Source organism: Megalopta genalis, unplaced genomic scaffold (assembly GCF_051020955.1).
Source record: "Megalopta genalis isolate 19385.01 unplaced genomic scaffold, iyMegGena1_principal scaffold0119, whole genome shotgun sequence".
In the NCBI taxonomy this organism is placed as follows: Eukaryota; Metazoa; Arthropoda; class Insecta; order Hymenoptera; family Halictidae; genus Megalopta; species Megalopta genalis.
This window is the reverse complement of record NW_027476188.1, coordinates 492,741-519,444: the sequence shown is the minus strand read 5'-3', so window position 1 is coordinate 519,444 and position 26,704 is coordinate 492,741. Positions and strand designations below refer to the sequence as shown.

The 26,704-nt window shown below is 33.4% G+C and overlaps 2 protein-coding genes across 2 annotated transcripts; both read left to right on the top strand.

Moving 5' to 3' along the window:
* Positions 1-678: 678 nt before the first annotated feature.
* LOC143262363 (uncharacterized) lies at positions 679-7,815 on the top strand. Its single transcript, XM_076528193.1, has 3 exons — positions 679-794; positions 1,726-2,132; positions 7,805-7,815. Exons 1-3 carry the CDS (start codon positions 787-789, stop codon positions 7,813-7,815), a joined length of 426 nt encoding a protein of 141 aa, XP_076384308.1. The 5' UTR covers positions 679-786.
* A 4,162-nt stretch (positions 7,816-11,977) lies between these two features.
* LOC143262362 (uncharacterized) lies at positions 11,978-26,658 on the top strand. The gene is made up of 3 exons (XM_076528192.1): positions 11,978-12,073; positions 13,181-13,873; positions 26,595-26,658. Exons 1-3 carry the CDS (start codon positions 12,066-12,068, stop codon positions 26,656-26,658), a joined length of 765 nt encoding a protein of 254 aa, XP_076384307.1. The 5' UTR covers positions 11,978-12,065.
* The last annotated feature ends 46 nt before the right edge of the window (positions 26,659-26,704 follow it).

Genomic DNA, 26,704 nt, shown 5'->3' with positions numbered 1-26,704 from the left:
TATCAATAAGTAATTTAATCAAAATAATACATGTTTGCTGGCTTTAAATGGACTTACATCATTTTCATAATTAGTCAATTGTAATAATCATTTAATTTCAGTTATGAAATTTTAAATATCATTTGAAATATATTTTCTATTAATCCATATAATTTTGTTTATTAATAATAACAATAAATAAAATAGGAGTCTCGTTTCTTATTTTGAACGTCAAACATATTTATACATTGTTAAACTTAAAATAAGATATTGTTTTATTTATTTACCGTAAATAACCAGACCCTGTTTAGTCCCGGTAGGTTCTGCTTTCCCTTGCAAATCATAATTTTCATCAAGGCTCGGTGCGAGCCTGTTTACAATGGTTCCTTCATTGACTCAATTGCACTGGCTCGGCCTAATCCGCCGCTTCTCTTTTTTTTTTTAATTTAACCGAACGAGCCAATCCTTGCAAAATCCGTATGACACGACCGGTCATCGCAGGTACATGTGCTTACCTGATAGCCGGCAGCGGTGGCTAATGGTTTTCCACGGGAGACGTTTTCATACCTGGCGCATCTTTTCCGGTAGTATCCTTTTGTCATTGTTCGTCCTTGCTGATTAGGACGTTCTGTCCTTTAGCAAGGACAGTATAAATAGCCTGCCGATGTCAACGGAAACACTCATTCTGTGATCAGTGCAGCAACAATCAGCAATCAGCAAACAGCAGTGATCAGTGCGAAGACTTCGGCGAATTTTCTCAGTTAATTTTCCCAGTGAAGCATAGTGACAATTTCTTAGTGAACTAAAATGGCATGGTACGTACATTTTTGCTATATTTTTCCGCGAACATTCTTCAGTCACTTGTTTTGACTAATGTTTTCCGTGTGTCGGGTATAAGAAAGAACAATTTATTTTTACGAATTTACATATTTATAAATAAAATATATTTTTCATCGAGACACGAATCAACCTCTAGTTTGGCCGGATACGGAGAATTCTCCCTAATTGATGCTCGGATAGTGCACGAAGATGGACAAGTCGGGAAGAGGAGATACGATTATTCAAATTTTTGTAAATTGAAATCTTGAAAATTAGAACATTTAAATACTTGATAATTTAAAAAATGTACATTTAGAAATCGGAGAACTTAAAAATCGCGAATTTGTAAATCAAAGAATTTAGAGATTGAAATCTTAAAAATTAGATCATATAGAAATCAGCTAACTTCGAAATTGTAAATTTATAAATCAGAGAATTTAAAAACCGTCAATTTGAAAATCGGACGATTCAGAAATTGGAATCTTAAAAATCAGAAAGTACAGAAACCAGATAATTTCGAAATTATGAATTTAGAAGTATGCGCATTGAAACATCGTGCCATTCGAAACGGTTGGATCGAGAAATTGCAAGTTTCTCGGAACGGAAAAGTGTGTTTAATCCTGGCGTATAAATATTTCCAATTTATTCGCTTATAAAAACGAGTCGTCTACAAAGTTGTCGATTCACCGATAACTATAAAAACGAGCAGCGAGGCTCGAGTAATCGTGTCTCCTCTTCCCAGATTGTCCATTTCTGTGCGTAATCCGAGCGTCAGTTAGGGAGACATTACTGTATCTCCAAACGTTTCTGCAAACTTGATTCGATTAAAGCTTCCGTCGTTTAATATACCGTTTAATATTACTATACCACACGCCATCAGAAGCTGCAAGATACGTGCATACTAATTAATTGTTTCTTTTCGTTCAGTTCCAGAACTACAACTGAATCCTGCATTCAGTGGGGCTCCATAAATGGTGGAGAAATCGAGTTCGAGTCTCTGACGGAGAATACTTTGGAGGGAGCATTAGAAGTAATAAGGAAAAGCTTTTTCCCCAACGAGAGCATCTGCAAAGGCATAAATCTGTTATCGGATCCTTGTAGCGTCAAAGCGCTCGAGGAGGTGTGTTTGGCAGTTACTAGAGACGGTGTCAGCCTTGTCGCAATCGAAGTCAAGACTCAGAAAGTTGTTGGTGTCGTTCTCAATAAAATTAAGAAAATAAAAAGAGATGAAATTGACCCGCGGTGGTTGTGGGGGCAACCACCGTACGATCGACTTCCCCCGATCATCAGGCATCCTCCTGAAATGACTTGGCTTGAGAGCTTCAGAGAAGATTGTGAACATCACACGGCCAATGCCTACCTAGATTTGATGATTGCTATAAACGACCAGATAAATTTATTCGAATATTATGATGTTGATTGTATTATGGAGTGTATGTTCCTGGCTACGCTGCCGGAGATGCAGCAGCAAAATATTGGCGAGAGCTTAGTGTGCTTGTCCGTGGATGTTGCCAATGCGCTGGGTAGTGGAGAAGATGTGAAAGTACCATTAGCCGATACTGGAGGTGATAGTATAATCCGTCATTACCTGGGCGTACCGAAGTTAGTGACTGCCGTCATGACTTGCAATTACGCGCAGATCATCGCGAGGAGGTGCCGCTTTAAGGTCTTTAAAAGGATCAATTACAGGAACTTTGGCTGGGATAACGTACCGTTCCGCGAGAGAATCGGGGATGAGCATCGTGACTTCACTGTAGTAGTCAAGAAAATAAAGAACTTGTACGATTCTTAAACAAGATATCGCGATATCAAGAAAATTATATTTTATTTAGTATTTACGTGTGTTTAGCACGATTACGATAATATAATTTTGACCGAAGTTGTGAATTATTATCCTCGAAATTATCTTTGGAATTATTAATTTTGAACTTATCATCTTCGAAATTGTTATCTTCGACATTGTGATCATCTTCGACATTATTATCTTCGAAATTATTATCTTCGAAGTGATCCTAGAAATAATTATCTTTGAAATTGTTATCCTAGAAATTATTATCTTTGAAATTGTTATTCTATAAAGTGTTATCTCCGAAATTGTTATCTTTGGAAATATAGATCTCGAAATTATTATCCTTGAAATTATTATCCTTGAAATTATTATCCTTGAAATTATTATCCTTCAAATTATTATCTTTAGAATTATCATCGAAATGATTAAAATAACACCAATTGACCAAAATATATTCGCTATGCATTGCTATTGGAATCTCGTCGATTTATCAATCGACTTATCAATGAAAAGTGTAGAAATAAAACAATGAAATTTATACTTTTCTGCCTGGTTACTCGTCGTTTAAGCCACTTCATGAAGGAACGGAGATCAGGCACTCGCGCATTTGCATCAACATTTGCATTGTTGCGGCGCAACGCCGACGTAAAATAAATAAAGCAAATCGCCGAGAATTCCGGAATTCATAAAGTTCGCACGGAATCGCAATTATTCTTTTCTGATTATTATTCATGGTCGTGATGAATAAGTCGCGTCCGTTCCTTCGGAACCAACATCTTTTTCTGTGAAATATCAGCGGAACGATGCCGCCGTAGAAACAAATTGGAAATATTTATACGCCGGGATTAAACACATTCTTCCTTTCCGAGAAACTTGCAGTTTCTCGATCCAGCCGTTTTGAAAGGTACGATGTTTCAATGCGCATACTTCTAAATTCACAATTTCGAAATTATCTGGTTTCTGTAGTTTCCGATTTTTAAGATTTCAATTTCTGAATTGTCCGATTTATAAATTCACGATTTTTAAGTCTTCTGATATCTAAATTAACAACTTTGAAATAATTTGGTTTCTAAATTTCCTGATTTTTAAGATTTCAATTTATAAATTCTTCGATTTTTATGTTATTTGATTTTTAAGATTGCAATTTATAAATTCTTTGATTTTTAAATTCACGATTTTTATGTCATTTGATTTTTAAATTTAGAATTTTGAAGTCATCTGATTCCTAAATGTTTTAATTTTTGAGATTCCGATTTCTAAATTCTTCGATTTTCGAATTTGTAATTTTTAATTTTTCAGATTATGGTACCTAAATGTTTCGATTTTTGAAATGCGATATCTTGATTGTTATTTCGGAACAGTTTGTATTCCAATCGGCGATCTATGGATTATTGTAGAGTGGTTTAAACGACGCCGTTATTAACACTGTCTGGAGGTTTGTCGTTTTCACGTTCGAACTAGCCAGCGGTTAATCGAACCTTGGTAATGTCCCGCGTACACGCGGAATTAGAAACGTATAATTCCAATCCAATTCGCCTGCCACGTTGAATTTCATTTACACCGGCGCGACGGCGGTTTTGGTGCGTCCGATTTGATTAGCAGTAACAATTCGGTTGACTGCAGTTTGTTTAGACGATTTAGATTCAATGGATTCAATCCGCGAAGCCGCTCCAAAGGGAAACCGAACGGTTCGCACGATTAGCACTTTTCTTTTCGTTATTAGCTATTGTTATTATCTTGTGTTATTATCCACAGCTTGGTTGTGTTAAATACAAATTGTCTACGTCGATCGCGACATACAAATACAATACTCTATAATATGACCGAATTTGGCTTCCGATGATTCCACCATTTTGCATTTGAATAATGATGTTTCGTCATAAATTTATAAAATTCTATTGCCATTATTAACAATTGATCTTACTTTTCGTAGATTATTATTAAAAGAACAGGATTTGGAACGACTTTATCGCCTAATAAATGCTCTGTGACGAAAGCTAACCCAAAATCGACAATTACTGTTTAGCAACGTACGCTTTCAAAATATGCAAATATCATAATTATACAAAGTTCTCGCTATTAATAATTGTGGCTTGTTAACAATTGTTGTTGTGATAAAATTGTTCGTAATTCATTGTAAATATATTGTCAACAATTGTTGCTGTAATAAAATTGTTCATAATTCATTGTAAATATAATGTTAATAATTTGTATCATTTGTCGTAGACAAATGTATACAAATTCTTGAGCAATTAATAAATTCTCAGTCTGCTTCATTGATAACAAATTTTGCAGTATGTTTTCGATTTCTTTAAAAATAAATATTGACGCAACGATAAAGAAATGTTCAGAATTTTATGAATATAATACGATGATAAATAAAAAGGGAAGTTTGTAAATACGGATATGTAGTTACAATAGAGGAATAATCAAAGTGGTGCACACATCCGATTGACTGCTGCGTTCTCACTGTAATTTCCGATCCGCGTCGCGATCTAATGGATTAACAGAAGCTTGCGGTCTCGTGTTAAAACGGATATTAACAGACTGCAACTAAAATAATCAATTAAACCCCTTTAACAGAATTGCATGCAGACGTGAATCCTATTAGCGGCTTTGCTCAGCCTCTAATACATTCGTTATGTAACAGAGTTGCAATCATTGTAGAGAGGATAGCGAATTACATGTTTTTGAAAATCCATTGCTTGAATTTTGAATAATTTCCGTACACAGAAAATGGCATCAAATGGTATAAAATAGCATAAAATTGCCTAAAATTGCATAAAATGGGATAAAGTAGCATAAAATGGTGTAAAATGGCAGAAAATGGCAAGGAAAGCTAGTAGATCACTGTTTTTGGTCCCAATGGAAAGAGGAGACTTCATTCTATCAGATCATAGTCATTTCAATCGCTATGAAAAGTTTAAATTATGAGAGAAATGTGAATTTGAAAATAACCAAAAAATTACCATCTCTACTTAGAATGGGGGGTCTTAAAGATACAAAGGCACTAATACTGAATAATCCAAACGGCGCGAAAGCTAAGATTTCACCCTTTGAAATGTATCTAAGGACACCATTTTATAGTTTTTTTTGTTAACAAAGTTACGATATTTTGAATTTCAGGATTTCATTCGGAAGAGAATCCAAGGTGCTATACGATGGCAAACAAAAATCATAGATCAATATTTTCGGGCTCATTCGAAAGGGGAGACTTCGTTCGTTAAAATAATTGTGAACTAAACAATTTTTTGAACCACTCAGACGTATGCGAATATGAGAAATCGTCAAGACGGAAACATTTGTATTTACAGTGCAGGGTATTAACGAAATAAAATTTATTAAACAGAAGAATTAAGATGCTACGAAACTGGAAACTTGGACTTTTAAAATGAGTCGAAGAACACCACCCTAAAAAATGTTCGCCTAGAATTCCACGACCTCAGAAATCACACTAACCTTGGACACTTTTTTTCAAAACTGCCATGAATTGGCAACAAAATATCGCAGATCAATGTTCTTGGACTCGTTGGAAAGGGAATACTTCGTTCCACAGAATCACGGTGATTTCGTACGCCGGAGAAACGTTTCGAACATATTAGAAGCACGTGAATTTGAAAAACGACCAACAATGTTCCATTTTCGCTTATCGCTCGAGTTCCATCGAACCATTTTTCGTTTCGTGCGATTTATGGTGTAGTGCCGGCAGTGCACAGAGCCAAAAATATACGCGCCGAATCGGAAATGTGATTATCATGTTCGCGCGACCCCCAGCCGCCGAAATTCAATTGGTCCAGCAAGTTTCGGTTGATCCAGCAAATCAGAACTTGGTGAAATATCGTTGGCGCACTTGTAACAATGACACGGAGTCACTAGAGCTTCAGATGATAGCGATTAGGGCAAATTTCGCAGGAGTTAGACGATTACGCTAGTTCTGGCTTGTCGTCGACGGATAATAAAACGGATAATAAGAGCACGCGTCGCGACGGATAATTTACGATTTTTCGATGATTTTTAGCGCTGGTTGACAAGAATCGCCGGTACGAATGTCGGACAATTTTATTTCATAATTTTAATTGCTCCTGGACAAAATATTCTCCTTTTTATTTTCTGCACTGTGAAACTGCCCCTTTAACAACGACATCCTGATGTTATTCTATTTTCTTGTATATTCATCAAATTTATCAGATATTAAAATAATGTGTATAATAAAACGTGAACTCTTTATCCCCTTTTCCTATTTTCTTTTAGAGCGGAACAGCCCTTTTTTAATTGCGATATGTAGATGTTACCTTATTTTTTTACATGTTTAAAAAAAATGATATTAAATTATATGTTATTAAGGAATTTTCAATAAAAGCAAAATGTCGAAGAATTTTCAGAGTTGTTCAATACTGTTGATAATCAAATTTCATCAATTTATTTTGTCAATTGATTATACAAAAACTTGAAATATACAAGCGAATATTTACGCTAATTTTACGCAGAAAATTCTCGACATATGTAAATAACAATCTCAATCGCCTCTCACTTCTCATTCATCATCCGATCATTGAATACATTGATCACGCATCATTCGTTTCCGCATTTATACTAATTATACAATTTTAATAAAAATAATCCCGAAAATATTAAATAAATAATTAAAAATTATTTCAATTATTTTTTTCATTCTTAACACACTCAATACATAGCTTTCTTATTATTAAATAAATGAATTTCCTTATATATCAGGTATGGAATTGTTATGTGTACAGTAAATTCTCCCTAATTGATGCTCAGCTTAGAAACAAAAATGGATAATTTGGGAAGAGAAGATACGATTAATCGAGCCTTGCAACTGGTTTTTATAGTTGCTGACAATCGGTATCTATAAAAAGGAGCTGCAAGGCTCGAATAACCGTATCTCCTTTTTCCAAATTGCCCATTTTTCTTTAGAAGCCGAAAGAAAATTGGGAAGAATTTAATATACAATGTACTATGAATGTATATGGAAACGTGGAAATATCTAAAAAATATGGGTGATACGAACAATGTTTTAAAACGAATATTATAAGATATCGATGATCAGATTCGATGCTTTGTACATGCTATTCAACAAAACTATTTGTTTATACTATTCGTTATTTCTCGATATAATCATCGATTTTTCAAGTTCCATCGTATAGATATTAATCAGTGAGGTATGTAAACACTTTTACAATACAATTCGAAAAGTCGTCGACTAGAACAACCGTGCCTGGGTTAAAGATTCGTTCTCGATGATCGCAAAGGATCGCATCTTAATGTCGATATTTACATCGATTTTTAAGTGAAAAAGAAAGAACTTTTATCATTAAATATATATATATAATAATATAATGCGTGCCATAAACTCGAGGACCGGTCGTAAAAGTATCAAAGTCGAGATCCTGGGTCTGGCCCCTTGAAAGTCCTTATAATTTTACAACCGGTCCTAAGAACCGACCGTTCATGTCACGTATTTGGGTATGCTAGAATTTCTGATTTTAATTTCTGCTTGCCCCCTCCCCCATCGGACAATGTTCTGCCCATCATCAGCACGGCATTCTAGTCTATTGATTACGGGTGAATAATGGTGGGGGAGATTAACCAAGAAATTCTTATTTGTATTCTCTTCGATCGTGAATGGACGTAACGGTACCTTAAGGGGTGAACGTTTCCTCTGCCCAATCCGCTGGAAGGTCCGCGGACTGTACGCATTCTTGTAAATGAACAAGAAAACAATGTACGCAACAATCTACGTTTTCTTGGCTAATGACCGTGCCCGGCCGCTCGGTCTCCCGTGCAATTTACCGTACGGTGCAGTAAATCCACCCTAATTGACGCTCAGATTGTGCACGAATTCTGTTTACACAGCTATACATATATCGATTTACCAGTGAAATTCATGATGTTCGAAATAAAAATCGAGCCGTCGAAAAACTTTCGGTGTTGTTAATTATAATTGTTCAATATTGTTGATAATCATATTTTATCGATTTATAATAGTAAATACTATAAATTATAACAATAGTAAATTCTAGCCGGACTACATAGCTTATGTGTTAATTTTATAGTAATTAATACGAATGTTAATTTCAGCAATGCTAATGCGAAAATTGACAGCAATTTCAATTTCGATGATATTAAATAATATGTTATTAAGGAATTTTCAATAAAAACAAAATGTCGAAGAAATTTCAGAATTGTTGTATACTGTTGATAATCAAATTTCATAAATTTATATTGTCAATGGTTATACAAAAGATTAAAATATACACGCGAATATTTACGCTAATTTCACGCTCAAAATTCTATATATGTAAATAACAATTTCAATCGCCTCTCACTTCTCATTCATCATCCGATCATCGAATACATTGATTTTCACTGCTCACGCATCATTCGATTCCGCAGTTATACCAATTATACAATTTTAATAATAATAACCCCGAAAATATTAAATAAATAATTAAAAATTATTTCAATTATTTTTTTCATTCTTGATACATTAAATACATAGCTTTCTTATTATTAAATAAATGAATTTCCTTATATATCAAGTATGGAATTGTTATGTGTACAGTAAATTCTCCCTAATTGATGCTCAGCCTTAGAAACAAAAATGGACAATTTGGGAAGAGGAGATACAATTATTCGAGCTTTGCGGTTCGTTTTTATAGTTAACGATTGCCACCAACTATAAAAACGAGCCGCGAGGCAACGAAAGCATTCTTTTTGAAAGAAAATTGCTGCTATATTTTTAGACATAATCATTTCAAATTTATATTTATTTATATGTAAAATAAAATTTGTATTCTAAAGATTTCTATGGAATTTCCAATGAAATAATCATCAATTATTAATTAATTGATAATGAAACAAAAATTGAGACAATCTTCAACGAAAAATTTTAATTCTGACCAACGATGCCCTAAAATATTGGTAGCGAAATATATTTCTTGAAATGAGGGACTCGACGAAAACTCGCCTGCGACTAGACTTTTGGTGAACAGATGCGGACGATATATAATACTGTAAAATACTAAAATGTATAAGGGAGAGTAACGTTTTCACAAAAATACTGCTTCGCACGGATAGATCGATATTGTCTACAATTCATCATCGGGAGGACAAGCGCAATACAAATTGAATCATTCGGAAATCTTAATCGTTTCTCATTGGTTTATTTTGAAAATGGTGTTTTTTTTATTTTAAAAGATTTAATTTATTATTTGTATAATATTAATAATTATAATTATACATTTATTATTTAGATAACGATAAGTTATGTACATGCTAAAAATTTCACTGAAATCGGTTGACCTTCGTACGAGCTGTAAATAATTAATGATCGCAAAAATCGCACTTTTTATCAAGAAGTGTGAGAAATTTGCAATTTTTACAATCTTTTAACGTTTGTAACTTACCATTGCGTTAAACGATTTCAATGAAATTTTCAGCATGCGTATAACTTACCGAGATCAACAAGACGCATTTTTTACATTTTCGTTAGATTTCATAATATAAACATCCTTTTTTATTTTTAAATAATTAACCTTCATATTTCAAAAGAAGTATTCGAAATTTATAGATTTTATCATTATTAATAAATATAATTAACTAATGATATATATTGAAATTATTTATAAATATTTTATTAAACATTCATTAGTTAAATATCTCGAAGTTCGAAAAATCGGCAAAATCGGCAAAATTAGCCTAAAAGTGATCAAAAATAGCTTCCTCAGATAAGAAAGTTAAACAACGAGAGACTTTTACTTTCTTTTGTCATTCCAAGCATGTAATAGCAAAATTGAAACATTGTCTATTATACAGGTCCCTCTATGATCTAAAAAAAAATTCAAATCGTCTACTCTAATTTTAAAAAAGTTAAAATTGCGCCTTGAGAAGTGTTCGAATGTCAGTGGGACTCACTGTATACATATAGCTGATGGCCGGTCTCGGCGACCAAGGGTTGTATTCGCGAGGCATTTTCACGCCCGGCATCTTTTTCGCCGGCATTGTTCGTCCTTGACGAATACGAGTTCTCTGTTCTTCAGCAAGGGCGAAATAAAGAGCCCTCCCAAGCATTGGCGGATTAATGCGTACTGGTGCCCGAGGCGCGATACAAAATTGAAATCCCAAATACGCTATGACACGCTATGACAAATAGAGCGATTATTAAAAAAAGTTTTATTTGAAAATAAAAACTTTATTTATGGCATTGAGAAATTAATTTCAATAACAGCTTTTCTGGACTTTTGCTAGTGCACAGTTGAATGCATGTGTAGATTTCAGCTAGCGACTTGCGTTCATTTGTCGCATATGCATTGCATTTATATCATTTTACTACATGAAATAATATCACGTTGTTCGTTTCAACAGACAGCTGTTATATTATGTATAAAAAAATAAAATACTACTAATTTATCAATATGTAATTTAACCAAAGTAATACATGTTTGCTGGCTTTAAATGGACTTACATCATTTTCATAATTAATCAATTGTAATAATCATTTAATTTCAATTATGAAATTTTAAATATCATTCGAAATATATTTTCTATTAATCCATATAATTTTGTTTATTAATAATTACAATAAATAAAATAGGAGTCTCGTTTCTTATTTTGAACGTTAAATATATTTATATATTGTTAAACTTAAAATAAGATATTGTTATTATTTATTTACTCTCTTTATGTGGCGGTGTTTTGAAATAGTCATGATGCACAGGCGTTACATAATGTAATAACTGTTTCATATCCTTATATTTTTCGTATGTAACAGATCTCTCGGCATCGCTATACAAAGATGACATTTGAAAACATTAATTCCACTTGGATATCTCCCGCATCACTATACCTGCAGGAAAATTCTTCATACCATCGAATGCCCCCTTTCATGCTAAACAACTTTTGTAGGAACATGTTTTCGATAACTTCACCCTGTAAATATATCCAATAACAAAGGTACTGTAAATAACCAGGCCCTAATTAGTCCCCGTAGGTTCTGCTTTCCCTTGCAAATCATAATTTTCATCAAGGCTCGGTGCGAGCCTGTTTACGATGGTTCCTTCAATTGACTCATTTCCACTAGCTCGGCCTAATCCGCCGCTTTTCTTTTTCTTTTAATTTAACCGAACGAACCGATCCTTGTAAAATCCGTATGACACGACCGGTCATCGCAGGTACACGTGCTTACCTGATAGCCGGCCGCGGTGGCTAATGGTTTTCCACGGGAGACGTTTTCATACCTGGCGCATTTTTTTTCGGGTAGTATCCTTTTGTCATTGTTCGTCTTTGCTGATTAGGACGTTCTGTCCTTTAGCAAGGACAGTATAAATACCCTGCCGATGTCAACGGAAACACTCATTCTGTGATCAGTGCAGCAGTGATCAGTGCGAAGACCTCGGCGAATTTTCTCAGTTAATTTTCCCAGTGAAGTATAGTGAGAATTTCTTAGTGAACTAAAATGGAATGGTACGTACATTTTTGCTATATTCTTCCGCGAACATTCTTCAGTCACTTGTTTTGACTAATGTTTTCCGTGTGTCGGGTATAAGAAAGACAATTTATTTTTACGAATTTAAATATTTATAAATAAAATATATTTTTCATCGAGATATGAGTCAACCTCTATTTTGGCCGGATACGGAGAATTCTCCCTAATTGACGCTCGGATAGTGCACGAAGATGGACAAGTCGGGAAGAGGAGATACGATTATTCAAATTTGTAAATTGAAATCTTGAAAATTAGAAAATTTAAATACTAGATAATTTAAAAAATGTACATTTATATATATAGAAATCGGAGAACTTAAAAATCGTGAATTTGTAAATCAAAGAATTTAGAAATTAAAATGATAAGATTTAGAAAATTTGGGAAGCAGATGATTTAAAAATTTGTAAATTTAAGAGTCGGAAATCTTAAAAAGCGTAAATGCAGAAATCAAACAATTCAGAAATCGAAACGGTAAGAACTAGAACATTTAGAAACCAGTTGATAACAATTAAAATTTCAGAAAACTGAAAAATCGTGAATTTATAAATCAAAGAATTTAGAAATTGAAATCTTAAAAATTTGATCATATAGAAATCAGCTGACTTCGAAATTGTAAATTTATAAATCAGAGAATTTAAAAACCGTCAATTTGATTTGAATTGGAATTGGAATCTTAAAAATCAGAAACTACAGAAACCAGATAATTTCGAAATTATGAATTTAGAAGTATGCGCATTGAAACATCGTGCCATTCGAAACGGATGGATCGAGAAATTGCAAGTTTTTCGGAACGGAAAAATGTGTTTAATCCTGGCGTATAGATATTTCCAATCTATTCGCTTATAAAAACGAGTCGTCTACAAAGTTGTCGATTCACCGATAACTATAAAAACGAGCCGCGAGGCTCGAGTAATCGTGTCTCCTCTTCCCAGATTGTCCATTTCTGTGCGTAATCCGAGCGTCAGTTAGGGAGACATTACTGTATCTCCAAACGTTTCTGGAAACTTGATTCGATTAAAGCTTCCGTCGTTTAATATACCGTTTAATATTACGTGCATACTAATTAATTGTTTCTTTTCGTTCAGTTCCAGAACTAATACTGAATCCTGCATTGAGTGGGGCTCCATAGAAGGTGGAGAAATCGAGTTCGAGTCTCTGACGGAGGATACTTTGGAGGGAGCATTACAAGTAATAAGGAAAAGCTTTTTCCCCAACGAGAGCATCTGCAAAGCCGTAAATCTGATATCGGCGCCTTGTAGCGTCAGAGCGCTCGAGGAGCTCTGTGTGGAAATTGCTAAAGACGGTGTCAGCATTGTTGCAGTCGACGTCAAGACTGGGGAAGTTGTTGGTGTTGTTCTCAATAAAATTAAGATATTGAGAGATCATCCGATGCCGAGAGATCCTGTAACTAACCCGCGACGTCCGTGTGGGCGCCCACCGTTTCGTCGACATCGCCCGGTCCTCTGGCGACCTTGCCAAAAGAGTTGGCTTGAAAGATTCAAGGATAATTGCGTACATCACCGGGCCAGGGGCTACGTAGATTTTCTGATTGCTATACACAGCAAGATAAATTTATTCAAATATTATAATATTGATTGTATTATGGAGTTGATGTTCCTGGCTACGCTGCCGGAGATGCAGCAGCGAAAAATTGGCGAGGGCTTAGTGTCCGTGTCCGTGGAGGTTGCCAATGCGCTGAATAATGGACAGCAAGTGAAAGTACCGATATCTGACACTGGAATTAATAGCGTGATCCATAATTTTCTGAGCATACCGAAGTTAGTGACTGCAATCATGACTTCCAATTACGCGCAGATCATCGCGAGGAGGTGCCGCTTAAAGGTCTTGGAAAGGATTAATTACAGGGGCTTTCGTTATAGTGACGTATCGTTCCGCAAGAGAATAGGGAAGGAGCATCGTGACTTCACTGTTGTAGCCAAGAAAATAAAGAACTAATCGACGGTTCAGAAGATATCGCAATGTCAAGAAAATTATATTTTATTTAGTATTTGCTTGTATTTAACAGGATTTCTATAATTTCGACCGAAATTGTCAATTATTATCTTCGAAATTATCATCTTTGAAATTATTAATTCTGAAATTATCATTTTCGAAATTGTTATCTTCAAAATTGTTATCTTCGACATTGATATCTTCGAAATCATTATCTTCGAAATTACTATCTTCGAAATTATTACCTTCGAAATTATCCCAGAAATTATTCTAGAAATTATTATTTTTGAAATTGTTATCCTAGAAATTACTATCTTTGTAATTGTTATTCTAGAAAGTGTTGTCTCCGAAATTGTTGTCTTTGGAAATATAATTCTCGAAATTATTATCTTTGAAATTATTATCCTTGAAATTATTGTCATTAAAATTATCATCGAAATGATTGAAATAACACCAATTGGCTAAAATATATTCGCTATGCAATCTCGTCGATGTAACACTTATCAATGAAAAGTGTAGAAACAAAACAATGAAATTTATACTTTTCTGCCAGGTTTCTCGTCGTTTCAGCCACTTCATGAAGGAACGGAGATCAGGCACTCGCGATCGGGCACTAATACTAAATAATCCAAACGGCGCGAAAGCGAAGATTTCACCCTTTGAAATGTATCTAAGAACACCATTCTACAGTTTTTTTTGTTAACAAAGTTACGGTATTTTGAATTTCAGAATTTCATTCGGAAGAGAATCCAAGGTGCTATACGATGGCAAACAAAAATCATAGATCAATACTTTCGGGCTCATTCGAAAGGGGAGACTTCGTTCGTTAAAATAATTGTGATTGCGTTTGCCAAACAATTTTTTGAACCACTCAGATCTATGCGAATATGAGAAATCGACAGGACGGAACCATTTTTATTTACAGTGCAGGGTATTAACGAAATAAAATTTATAAAACAGGAGAATTAAGATGCTACGAAACTGGGAAATTGGACTTCTAAAATGAGTAGAAAAACACCACCCTACGATATTTTTTAACGAAGTTATGGTATTCTGAATTTCGAAAAATGTTCGCCTAGAATTCCACGACCTCAGAAATCACATTAATCTTGTATACTTTTTTTCAAAACTGCTATAAATTTGCAACAAAGTATCGCAGATCAACGTTCTTGGATTCGTTGGAAAGGGAATACTTCGTTCCACAGAATCACGGTGATTTCATACGCCGGAGAAACATTTCGAACTTATCAGAAGCACGCGAATTTGAAAAATGACCAACAAAGTTTCATTTTCGCTTATCGCTCGAGTTCCATCGAACCATTTTTCGTTTCGTGCGATTTATGGTGTAGTGCCGGCCGTGCGTAGAGCCAAAAATATTCGCGCTGAGTCGGAAATGTGATTATCATGTTCGCGCGACCTTTACGAAGGCGGCTGGCCACCCCCGGCCGCCGAAATTCAATTGGTCCAGCAAGTTTCGGTTGATCCAGCGAATCAGAATTTGGTGAAATATCGTTGGCGCACTTGTAACAATGACACGGAGTCACTACAGCTTCAGATGATCGCGATTAGGGCAAATTTCGCAGGAGTTAAACGATTACGCTGATTCTGGCTCGTGAGCACGCGTCGCGACGGATAATTTACGATTTTTCGATGATTTTTATGTCGAAATTATGAATGTCGGACAATTTTATTTCATAATTTTAATTGCTCCTGAACAAAAAATTTTCATCCCCTTTTTATTTTCTGCACGGTGAAACTGCCCCTTTAACAACGACATCCTGATGTTATCCCATTTTCTTGTATATTTTGCAAATTTATCAGGTATTAAAATAATGCGTATAATAAAATTTGAACTTTTTATCCCCTTTACCTATTTTATTTTAGAGCGGAACAGCCCCTTTTTAATTGCGATATGTAGATGTTACCCTATTTTTGTATATGTTATCAAAATTCTCATGACATTAAAAAGCTGTTTATAACATAAATTAAATTTTTCATGCCTTCCTTACTTTCTTCAGGGTGAAACTACCGCCTTAATAACGATATCTAGATATTACCTATCTCCATGTTTATTTCTAAAATTTTACCGTATATTAATAAAATATTTGCAGTGAAAATTAAATGTTTCATCCCTTTTTATTTTTCGTAGTACGAAACTACCCCCTGAATGAATGTGGTATCTTGTAGATGTTTCCCTCTCTGCATAATTATTTCTACAATTTTATTGGATATTAAGAAATTACTTCCAGCGAAAATTAGATTTTGCACCCCTTTTTATTTTCTTTGAGATAGAACTTCCATATTTTTAAAATTGCACCAGATATTAAAAAAATTTAAGATAAAAATTTAAAGATATTAAAAAATTGAATTTCTTTCCTTCGTTTATATTTTTAAGGGTAAAACTATCCCCTCCTTGCTCGAATGATATATATTCGATATGTACTAAATGTTCAAAAATATGTTACAATAAAAATTGAATATGTTGTCATTTAAAACAATGCAGTCATATAATGTAACAAATATAAATTTTCTGTCTCGTGTAGAATTTATTAACGACAGAGTATGCTAATCAACATGACAATGAAAGAAATCGTATTTCAAGGGGTTAATTACGTCGGAGAATCTGTAAAATTTTTTCTCCGAGGAATTTATAAATAGCCCGAGGCTATACGAATATTAAAAACTTTATAATGAAGGGATCGGAATAGTTGAATTTTGTGGAAGGGTAATTATTCCTCAGACGAAGTTTGGTTGTTGACAGGAACAGCGATTCTTCGAACGAAATTTAAAATAAAAATTGAAATATCATAAGAATTTTATATTGTTCAACATTGTTGATAATCATATTTTATCAATTTATAATGGTAAATAATATAAATTATAACAATAGTAAGTTCTAGCCAGACCACATAGCTTATGTTAATTTTATAGCAATTACAATTTGAACGACACCAGTTAATGTTAGATTAATACGAATTTTAATTTCAGCAATGCTAATGCGAAAATTTACAGCAATTTGAATTTCGATGATATTAAATGATATGTTATTAAGGAATTTCAATAAAAGCAAAATGTCGAAGAATTTTCAGAGTTGTTGTATACTGTTGATAATCAAATTTCATCAATTTATATTGTCAATTGATTGTACAAAAAATTAAAATATACACGCGAATATTTACGCTAATTTCACGCACTATATTCTCGACATATGTAAATAACAATCTCAATCGCCTCTCACTTCTCAATCATCAGCCGATCATTGAATACATTGATTTTCACTTCTCTCGCATCATTCGATTCCGCAGTTATATCAATTATACAATTTTAATAAAAATAATCCCGAAAATATTATATAACTAATTAAAAATTGTTTCAATTATTGTTTTCATTCGTGATACACTAAATACGTAGCTTTCTCGTTATTAAATAAATGAATTTCCTTGTATATCAATTATGGAATTTATATACATCCATATTTCGGTTTCGTGAAATACTAAATAGAATTGATTCTCATATTATACAATAATTGAATTTTCGAACGTGATAATTATGGCATGGAACTCTTCGGAATTATAGCTGTGTTTGATTATTGAAGCACATTAGCGAGCCGAGAGATGACCAAGCAATATTAATTATGATTTCGAAAGTTTTCTTTTCGAAAGAAAATTACTGCTATATTTTTAGACACAATTTTTTTAACTTTATATTTATGTATATATGTACAAGAAAACTTTAATTCTGAAGATTTCTACTTAATTACCAATGAAATAATTATCAATTATGAATGATTTGAAAATTAAATAAACATTGAGACAATCTTTAACAAAAATGTACGTGTACATATCCATTTATTAGTAATGATTTTATTCTCCACGATCTTCATGAAACTTCTTTGAAAATAGGTTTTAATAATTATTTCATATAAGTTCGTAACTAAAATAAATATTATAATTAAAATAAATATATTTATTTATGGAAAATGTTTTCTGTTCTTGATTTTCACGTAACTTCAACCAATGTAATATTTAATTATCATTACACATAAATTCAATTTATATGAATGTTGAAATAATCGTAAGAATAATACGCGGTTGTATTTGTTTATAGAAGGTGATTTTCTCTCGTTAATTTTCATCGAACTGCAGAGGAAATAATAATAATTATTATTATTATTATGAACAAATTTCATTAAAATGGTTCCCAATTATTAAAAGGAGAATACGTTCGATAATGAATTTCTCCTGACGAATTGCACAGAGATTATTACAACAACAAATGTATATTTTATATAGACATGTAAAATCAGTGGCCTAATCGAAGCTTATCAAACATTCACGAAACCAGTACGAAATAATCCTTGCGCTGATAGCTGGCTCATTATCAATCCATCAAATCCATAATCCCCTATGCAACAAATACGACGTGAACTCGAAAGTCGATCATTCTCTTTCTCGTCGATCAATACCGTTGAGAGTTTCGCAAAATTTTCCGCGAAAATCTCGCATCAAACATAATTCCGCTATTCGAGTTTAGTTAAATGTGAATTCGAGCCGAATGATTTCGCACGATCCATCAAATGATAAATGTCGTCGACTGTAGAAATACTATACATTAAAAAATCACAGCAGAAGCTCAATGATTGTAAGAATCGTTGTAATACATGGAAGAATTCCGATACATGCAAAATACAATTAAGAAGAAAATGATAGAAATATTAGAAACTTGACGAAATACAATAATCAAATATAAAGATAGTAAAATGTAGAAACTATATAAATTCAGTAATCAAATGTAGATATATTCAAATATGGATACTATTTATTATATATTACTATATATATTATATTTATTATATTATTATATTATAATATAGATTATTAATATACAACAAATATAAAATTTACTGAATTTTTGAATTCATGTAGCTTCTACATTTTAGTATTTTTATATTTGGCTATATGTATAAACAATATAAATAGAGTATACATAATAAATAAAGAAATATTAAAAATATAAAAACTGCACGAATGTAATAATCAAATATAGAAATACTAAAGCCATAGAAACCACTAAAATGCAACTGGCGAATATAGAAACACTAAAATATAGAAACTACGTAAATGGAATAGTCAAATACACAAGAACTAAAAATTTAAAAATTATGAAAGATGCAAAATAGGGGAAAACTATAAAAAAAGACCGGTGTAAGTTGTGATTACGAAAAATATAGAGTCTACAGAAAATGCAATAGTCAAATATACAAGTACTAGAAATTTAAAAATTGTAAGATATGTAAACTGGGGGAAAACTATAAAAAATACCCGCTGTAAATCGTGGTAGTACTAATATAAATAACAAATAAAATTAATAACTAATTACCAATGATCAAATATAGAAATACCAAAAATTTTAGAAAGTGTAGAAGATATAAAATAGGCGGGGAATATAACAAACAATATTATAAATGATAAAATTATCGTTATCATCATTTTACACTTTTAAGCATTACACGAAGCAAAATTGTGTAACTTAACAAAAAAAAAATTATTGTGTGTGTATTATACTATTTTCTATATTTAATATACATATAATTGGGTTGATGGTTTTAATCAATCATCTTCTCCTAATAGCATGTAATTACAGTTGCATTACAATATTCATCATACTCCAATCACAATCACAAATGGCGAGTTCTAATTACATTACAGCCAATATCGTATAATATTATATGTACATAGTCACCTTGTCACCGTCCACTCACCACAAACCACATCCAGTCTCTCACGAAATCAATATTAGCTTATAAGAAATTTATATTTCGACAACAGGAAACAATAATACCTCTCATCATATTAGTTTATGTCAATTTAACAGCAATTTGAATTTTAACGACACTAATTAATGTTAGGATAATATGAATTTTAAGTTCGAGAATATAATATTTTAATATATATAATAACATATATAATAATAATTTAATAATATTTTTTGTACAGAACTTCAACTCTCATGCTATTAAATAATATTTTTTGTTCAGGTATTAAAGCTCCAATAATATTGAACGGAATTATAATGACATCGATACGAATTTTATATTAAATTTATGGGATATATGATGCTCAATGTTATATTTTCATATGATATTGTTTAAAATTGTCTCATATTGTTCTTTTTAACTAAACCATTCTTATTAGGTTAATGCATAATTTAATACGGTAATAATGTATTAAATGCTGCAGCAATAAAAAAATATAAAAAATGTAAATTTGATAATATTATTAATTATATATATTTTATATATAAATATATATATATAATTAATAAAATATTATTAAATTAACATTTTTTATATTTTATAATATATAATTATAATTATGTATATATATATTATACTGTATATTATACTAAATTATTATATCGTGTATTATATAGTATAATTAAATACATTTATACTGTATATCATACTAAAAACTGTACATTATATATAATATAATTACATTAAATACTATTTCTAGTATTTTACATAATTGCCAAAAGCTGAGTAATTAAATTATGTTACGTTCGCTATCAGCATAGTTATATTTATTGTATTTATTGCATTAAATACATTGTATCATCTTACGCGACATGATGAAAATGCCGCCAAAGTGAAGGCATCAATTCTCTAAATATCATGCTATGTGCTATAATTTTAAATAATTATATTCAGAACATTAATATGACGTTCTTTATGCTGCGGGCGAACGTGTTAAGCAATGATCCAAACGCCACGGGTTGAAATGACCTCGACGGTCCATAAACCAAAAATAATATTCTTCGTAATTGATCGCATTTTTTAATTCGAATCTTAACCGTTAGAAGCGATACGCAATTTCAATGCGTTCCTTTTAACGCTGCCAAAAACCTGTTCCCAGTCACGTCCCACCAAAATTGATATTCCCCGCCGTCGCCACAAATTTCCAATAAACTCGCCGCACCAACAGCGCCGCCGAAACCGAAGAAGGAAAACTCGATCGACACTCGCGTGTTTCCCGGTAACGAATCGTCGCTTTCGCCACTCCAACCACGAGTGCAAACACTACGTGGCTGCATCACCGACACCTTTAGGTGCTGGATCGGGGTGGGGTGGGGGGTCGTCGTTGGTGTTCGCTAAAGGTTGCCTCTGTGTTGTAAATAAACGGCGCGACCCGATCGTACTGAAGATAGAAGCCAATCATCCAGCAGGATTTCTGGTTTCCTTTAGTTCCGTCCCCCTCCACCGCTTTCTTCCGTACCTTATGGAGCATAGCAGTACTATCCCCCCCCCAAAAAAAAAATTTGCCGGAGAACGATATTCGGAGTACGTATAGACTAACGGTCGTAAGACGTTGCCCGCGACCATCGAAACCGTCTTCCGACGGTTAATCCGATACATGGAGTTGCGAAATTTCAGCGACACGGTTGTTTTTATGTTTCTGGTCTCCTGACTTCTGCGAACGGCGGATTACGATCGCCGGATATCCATCTCGGTGGACGTAGAATAAAGCAGACCCGATTTTCTGAAGCTTCGCAGATTATGGTATTCGGAAATAAAAGAATTTCGTAGCTTGCTTTCAAGAGCCTTTTAGAGTGTAACGTACGGAGAATCTTCCCACGAATTTTTTATATTCCCTCCTGAAGGCATACGCCAGGCTGGCGCCAGCCAGCCGGGGATTCATTTGTATATCGCGAGTCGAGTACCTCCGAGAGAGTACGACGACGAACATTTCTGGAGTCGGACCACATAGGATCATCCCCACTACCATTTTTCCACAGAAAAACTGACTATATAAAGGGCCCAAACGCGACCGGGAATTGGGCTAGTTTCGAGTCATTCGTCGACGCGGAAACATTAGTAACATCGAGTTTCAATTCTTCTTCCGCGAAAACTTACTTACAGTTGTAAAACCCAACGCGTAATAATTTAGTTTTTACCAGTTTTCTTTGGTTTCAAGTTTAATCATTTCCACCTCCTGTTTCAAACCAGTAGTTGGTATAACCCACCAAGATATATCTTAACCGCTCGAGGTATATCTTTATTTCTTTTCTAACCCTAATATCAATTTCTCCAAACACCTTATCCTAATTTTAAAGGTAGCTACCCGTGTCGAAATAAACATCGGCTGGTCTACGCACCTCATCCAAAAATTCCAATTACATGCAACCTCCGGCCACCCAAACTGCCTGGCCCTCGGCTCGTAACAAGAGCATGATAAGACGAGTAGTATTGTGGTCATTTAATCCTGAGATAGTAGCGTCTGAAAGCAGAGGAACTTAAATATTTTTGATAAATTATTTTCGTTTAATTTTAAATAGAATCGTACGTGTTTTGATGAAGGGCGAAGAAACGAATCCAACAAGTATAATGATTGAATACTTTCGATTGTTTAACCTCGATATGTTTGCGTTTGAAAGTTGATTACTTAATGTTTCGGACACGATATTGTTACAAGAATTATATCTCTTTTTTAATGTTTATGATAATATTGTTACGGCGACTTGTCCAAATCAAGTGGCTGTAATGTGAAACAGCCCTGTTGTGAACACCTCCTTAAAGAATAATAGAAGAGAGGGGTTGCCACGGAGGTGTGTTATCAACGGACAATCGAAGAGTCGGGATCGGACCGTCGAGCGGTCCAAAGATCTCAAACATAATTGAATTGAGTTGTATTATAGTTTATGTACTTTATTGTAAATAAAATGCCGCGACGCGAAAGAAATGCAGTAATTCGCAACAATATTATTGAATCAATTGTTTTCTCATATAATAAAGCACTCCTTAAAGTAAGTAGAAACATAAATTTTGTTTATTTATTGCACATGTCCTTTTGTATAATAAGCGATAAACAAGATAGTGACGAAATTTAACGTCACAAAAATAATCGGACAGTCCGTAGGTATAGGTGAACTAGTTTTTATCGATGGTATTATGGATAAAATGAAATATTTGGACATTTTTTAAAGAAAATTTAATTACAAGTGTTATAAATATGGGTGTACGTACAGTTTTAAGTTTTATTAGGACAGTGATCCTAAACACAAGGTCAGAATTGTACAGGAATATTTGTTAAACAATTGTCCAAAAGTACTGCATCCTTCTCCTCAATCGCCTGATTTAAATCCAATTAAAAATTTATGGGATCAACTGGACCACAAAATTCGTACAATACTTACAAAGACAACAACAAAGATAAAACAACGTTTGTTAGACGAATGGAAACGAATTTCGTCGGATTATTTAAATAAAGTCATCTGTAACATGCCCAAGCGATTACATGAAGTAATAAAACAAAAGGGTCAACCGACAAAATATTAATATTATGATAACGTGATTAAAAAGATTTTCATTTTATATAAAATTAATGTAATTCATTCACTGTCCGAATATTTTTGTGACGTTAAATTTCCTCACAATCTTGTTCATCGCTTATTATACAAAAGAACATGTGCAATAAATAAACAAAATTTATGTTTCTACTTACTTTGTATGAGAAAACAATTGATTCAATAATACTATCATAAACAATAAAAAGGAGCAATTGTTCTTGTATCAATATCGTGTCCGAATATTAATGCGAGTCACTGTATATATTCATTATACTCGTTGCATTTGTCTTTCGATGCTCTACAAGAATATCGGTAACAATATACAGAGTGTTGTATAAAAGTGTGCTGGAAACAGGAGTAGTCCTCAGGAGTAGTATCTTTTTTTCAGATACAAATATCAAGCGGATTACGAAAAAAAAACGAAAAAATGGACGTCGGATCTGTTGTACATACGAAAACCACACAATGGAGCGATAGAAAAAGACATATCCCTAGTTAACAATACATATGTAACAATAATTTAAACAATATTTATAATTGATTATGTTTTTCTTATTACATTGTCTATAATCATATTGTTCATAACTGATAATATTCTTTATTACTACTTTAGACAATATATTTGTACTACGTGACCTATAATATTATTTAAAAAAAATTGGTTAAGTAAACATTTTTATCACAATTAAATACAAAAATTACTTAACACGAAGATCGTCGTATGAAATTTTATATTCCAATCATATAATTGTAGTCAAAAATCGTAGGCAAATATTGTAGCTAAAATAGAAAAATATTGACATCCACAAAAAATAAGTACTTGGTCAATGAAAATATATAAAGTAAAATGTACAACTAAAATGTTTAGATTAAATGTTCAAACAAACTGTTCGATAAACATGCTTAAAATAAAATGTTCAACTAAAATGTGTAAAATAAAGTATTCACAACCAATATGTTTAAAATGAAGTGTTCAAAATAAAATGTTCAACTAAAATTAACATCTACGAAAAATAAGTTCGAAACAATGCTTGTGTACCTCGATAGCGTCTGGTGTCGCATTTCGTATCGACAGCGCATTCAAATTCAGGAAACCTCGAAAACATGAAAACACCGATTTTCATAAAAGTCGCACGAAGTTGTGGATTGTGGCCAACTCTTTGAGCGAAAAGTGCGACGTGTGGCGTCGGGTGTCATCTGTCGAAGGAACGTGCAAACGTCGGAATACAAAAATTCTCCCCTCCACACTCTCGCCGATCCCATCGCACACTCTAACCGCCATTTCTGGCGCGGCTCCTATCGGGTCCCTTATTTCGTCGACGAAAAAATGGGGAGGTGGGTGAACTGGAAGAATGCAGTCTCAAGCCTCCGCGACCTAACCCAGTGAAATGAATTGGAGGATCGTGCCCCGACCGTGAAAATCGACGCCAGAAAAATATTTTCCTGGCCTTCGTGCTCCGGGCAACGAACGATGCCGATCTTTTGCGTAAGCCGCTTCCAGATATCTCGCAGAGTCGCTGAGATCGCTCGGTCCCCGAAAAATTCCGTTGGAAAAGTCGTTCGCCCATCGATAGCAAAGATTTCTCGCAGACGGAAGTGGTCACGATTTTTTTTCTTGCGGATTTTAGGGTCGAAGGTTTAGGTTAGGTGGACGGGTTTTTATGGAGCTTGGTGGATGGCGTATGAAATGGAGGGTTCGGGGTGTAGTGAAAAAAAAAGATTGCAAATTGAATTGATATTTTATATTGCTAGTAATAATAAAATTTTTTATTTCATTAAAAAATCATTCAAATAATTCGACAAATTATTTATTTATTATTGCAAATGATAAAAAAAATATTTATTATGCAAATAAAATGTTATTTTTCATTTGGGTTTTAGAGAGGGACGAAAAGATTTAGAATACTATTTGCGCTGATATACATATGTATACTTAGTGAATAAATTTAGGATAATGTAAATTAAAGGGTTGGAACTTGAGTTCCAATATATCAATTACTAAAGAATTGAATTTGTATTACAAAGTTTCAATTATTTAAATCTCAAAATTTTAATTTTTTTAATTTTAATTTAAATATTAAGTTACACTTCTGCTTATGTCTACATGCTCCTATGTATTCAATAAATAGATTTTGGCTAGATTTTCTTTCTAATGTAAATTAAGGGTTGTTGACCAAGGTGATAATTACTGAAGGGGTGAATTCGGAGTGCATAGTTAATATTTAAAATAATTTCGAAATATTGATGAGTATTGATTTATTTTTGTCAATAGATTTAAGCTAGAACTCCATTTCCTTATAAATTTAAAGGTCCAGGGTTAATGACTGACGTGTATTAGTTACTGCTGAAGTAAATTTGGGGTGTAAGGTGAGTATTTTAAATTACTGTGAAATATTCACGAATGCTGATTTCAGTCAATAAAGGTCCGGCTTCCCTTTTCGATGTGAATGGAATGGTCGAGGGTTAATGACCGATTGATCGTGGGCAAAGTGAACATTTACAATCATTCCGGAATATTTCTGCATGCCGACGTATTTTTATAAAATCGACTTAGACCAGGTTTGCTAATACATTTCTATTAAATACGTTAAATAAATTTAAGTTAGCTTTCCTTTATTTTCTGAATCAGGGCGCCGAGGCTTGATGATAAAGATATCAACTATTGAAAGGGTGATTTTGAGGTGCAAAATTGACAGTTAAGATTATTCTAAGACACTCCCTGCGCTCTGATAATATTTTCTTGTCTACACGTATTCTGTAAGCAAGGGTTCGAGGTTCCCCTCTTGTACACAAGTTACCCAAAGGGGTGAGTTTGGGGTGCAAAGTTGGCAGTTTGTATTATTTTGGAAAGTTTGTTGATACTAATATTATTTATGTCATGTAAATTTCGGCTGGGTTCTCCTCTTTTTAATGTAAATCAGCTGGTTGCGGGGCGGTGTTGTACATCTAATTTACAGTAGGGACGAATTTTGGGGTGGAAAATTCACATAATTTTCGGAAGCTCGCAGATACTTACATATCTTTATTATGTAAGTTCATGTTGTACTTCCCTTTTAATATAAATCGGGGGATTGAGGGTTGAAGCTTCAAATGTTGATTGCCGAAAGGGTGAATTAGGGGTAGAAAGACTACGGTCTAAACTATTCCAAGATATTTCTTCGTTCTTAGAAAAATTAATTGACTAAATGTGTCGTAAATTAGCTTCCCAATATGCGTGCAAGGGTTGAGTGCGGTATGTTTAAGGCATCAGTTACTAGAAGGGTGAATTTAGGGTGCGAGGGTTTACGTAGTTTCCGAGGAGGTCGTAGACT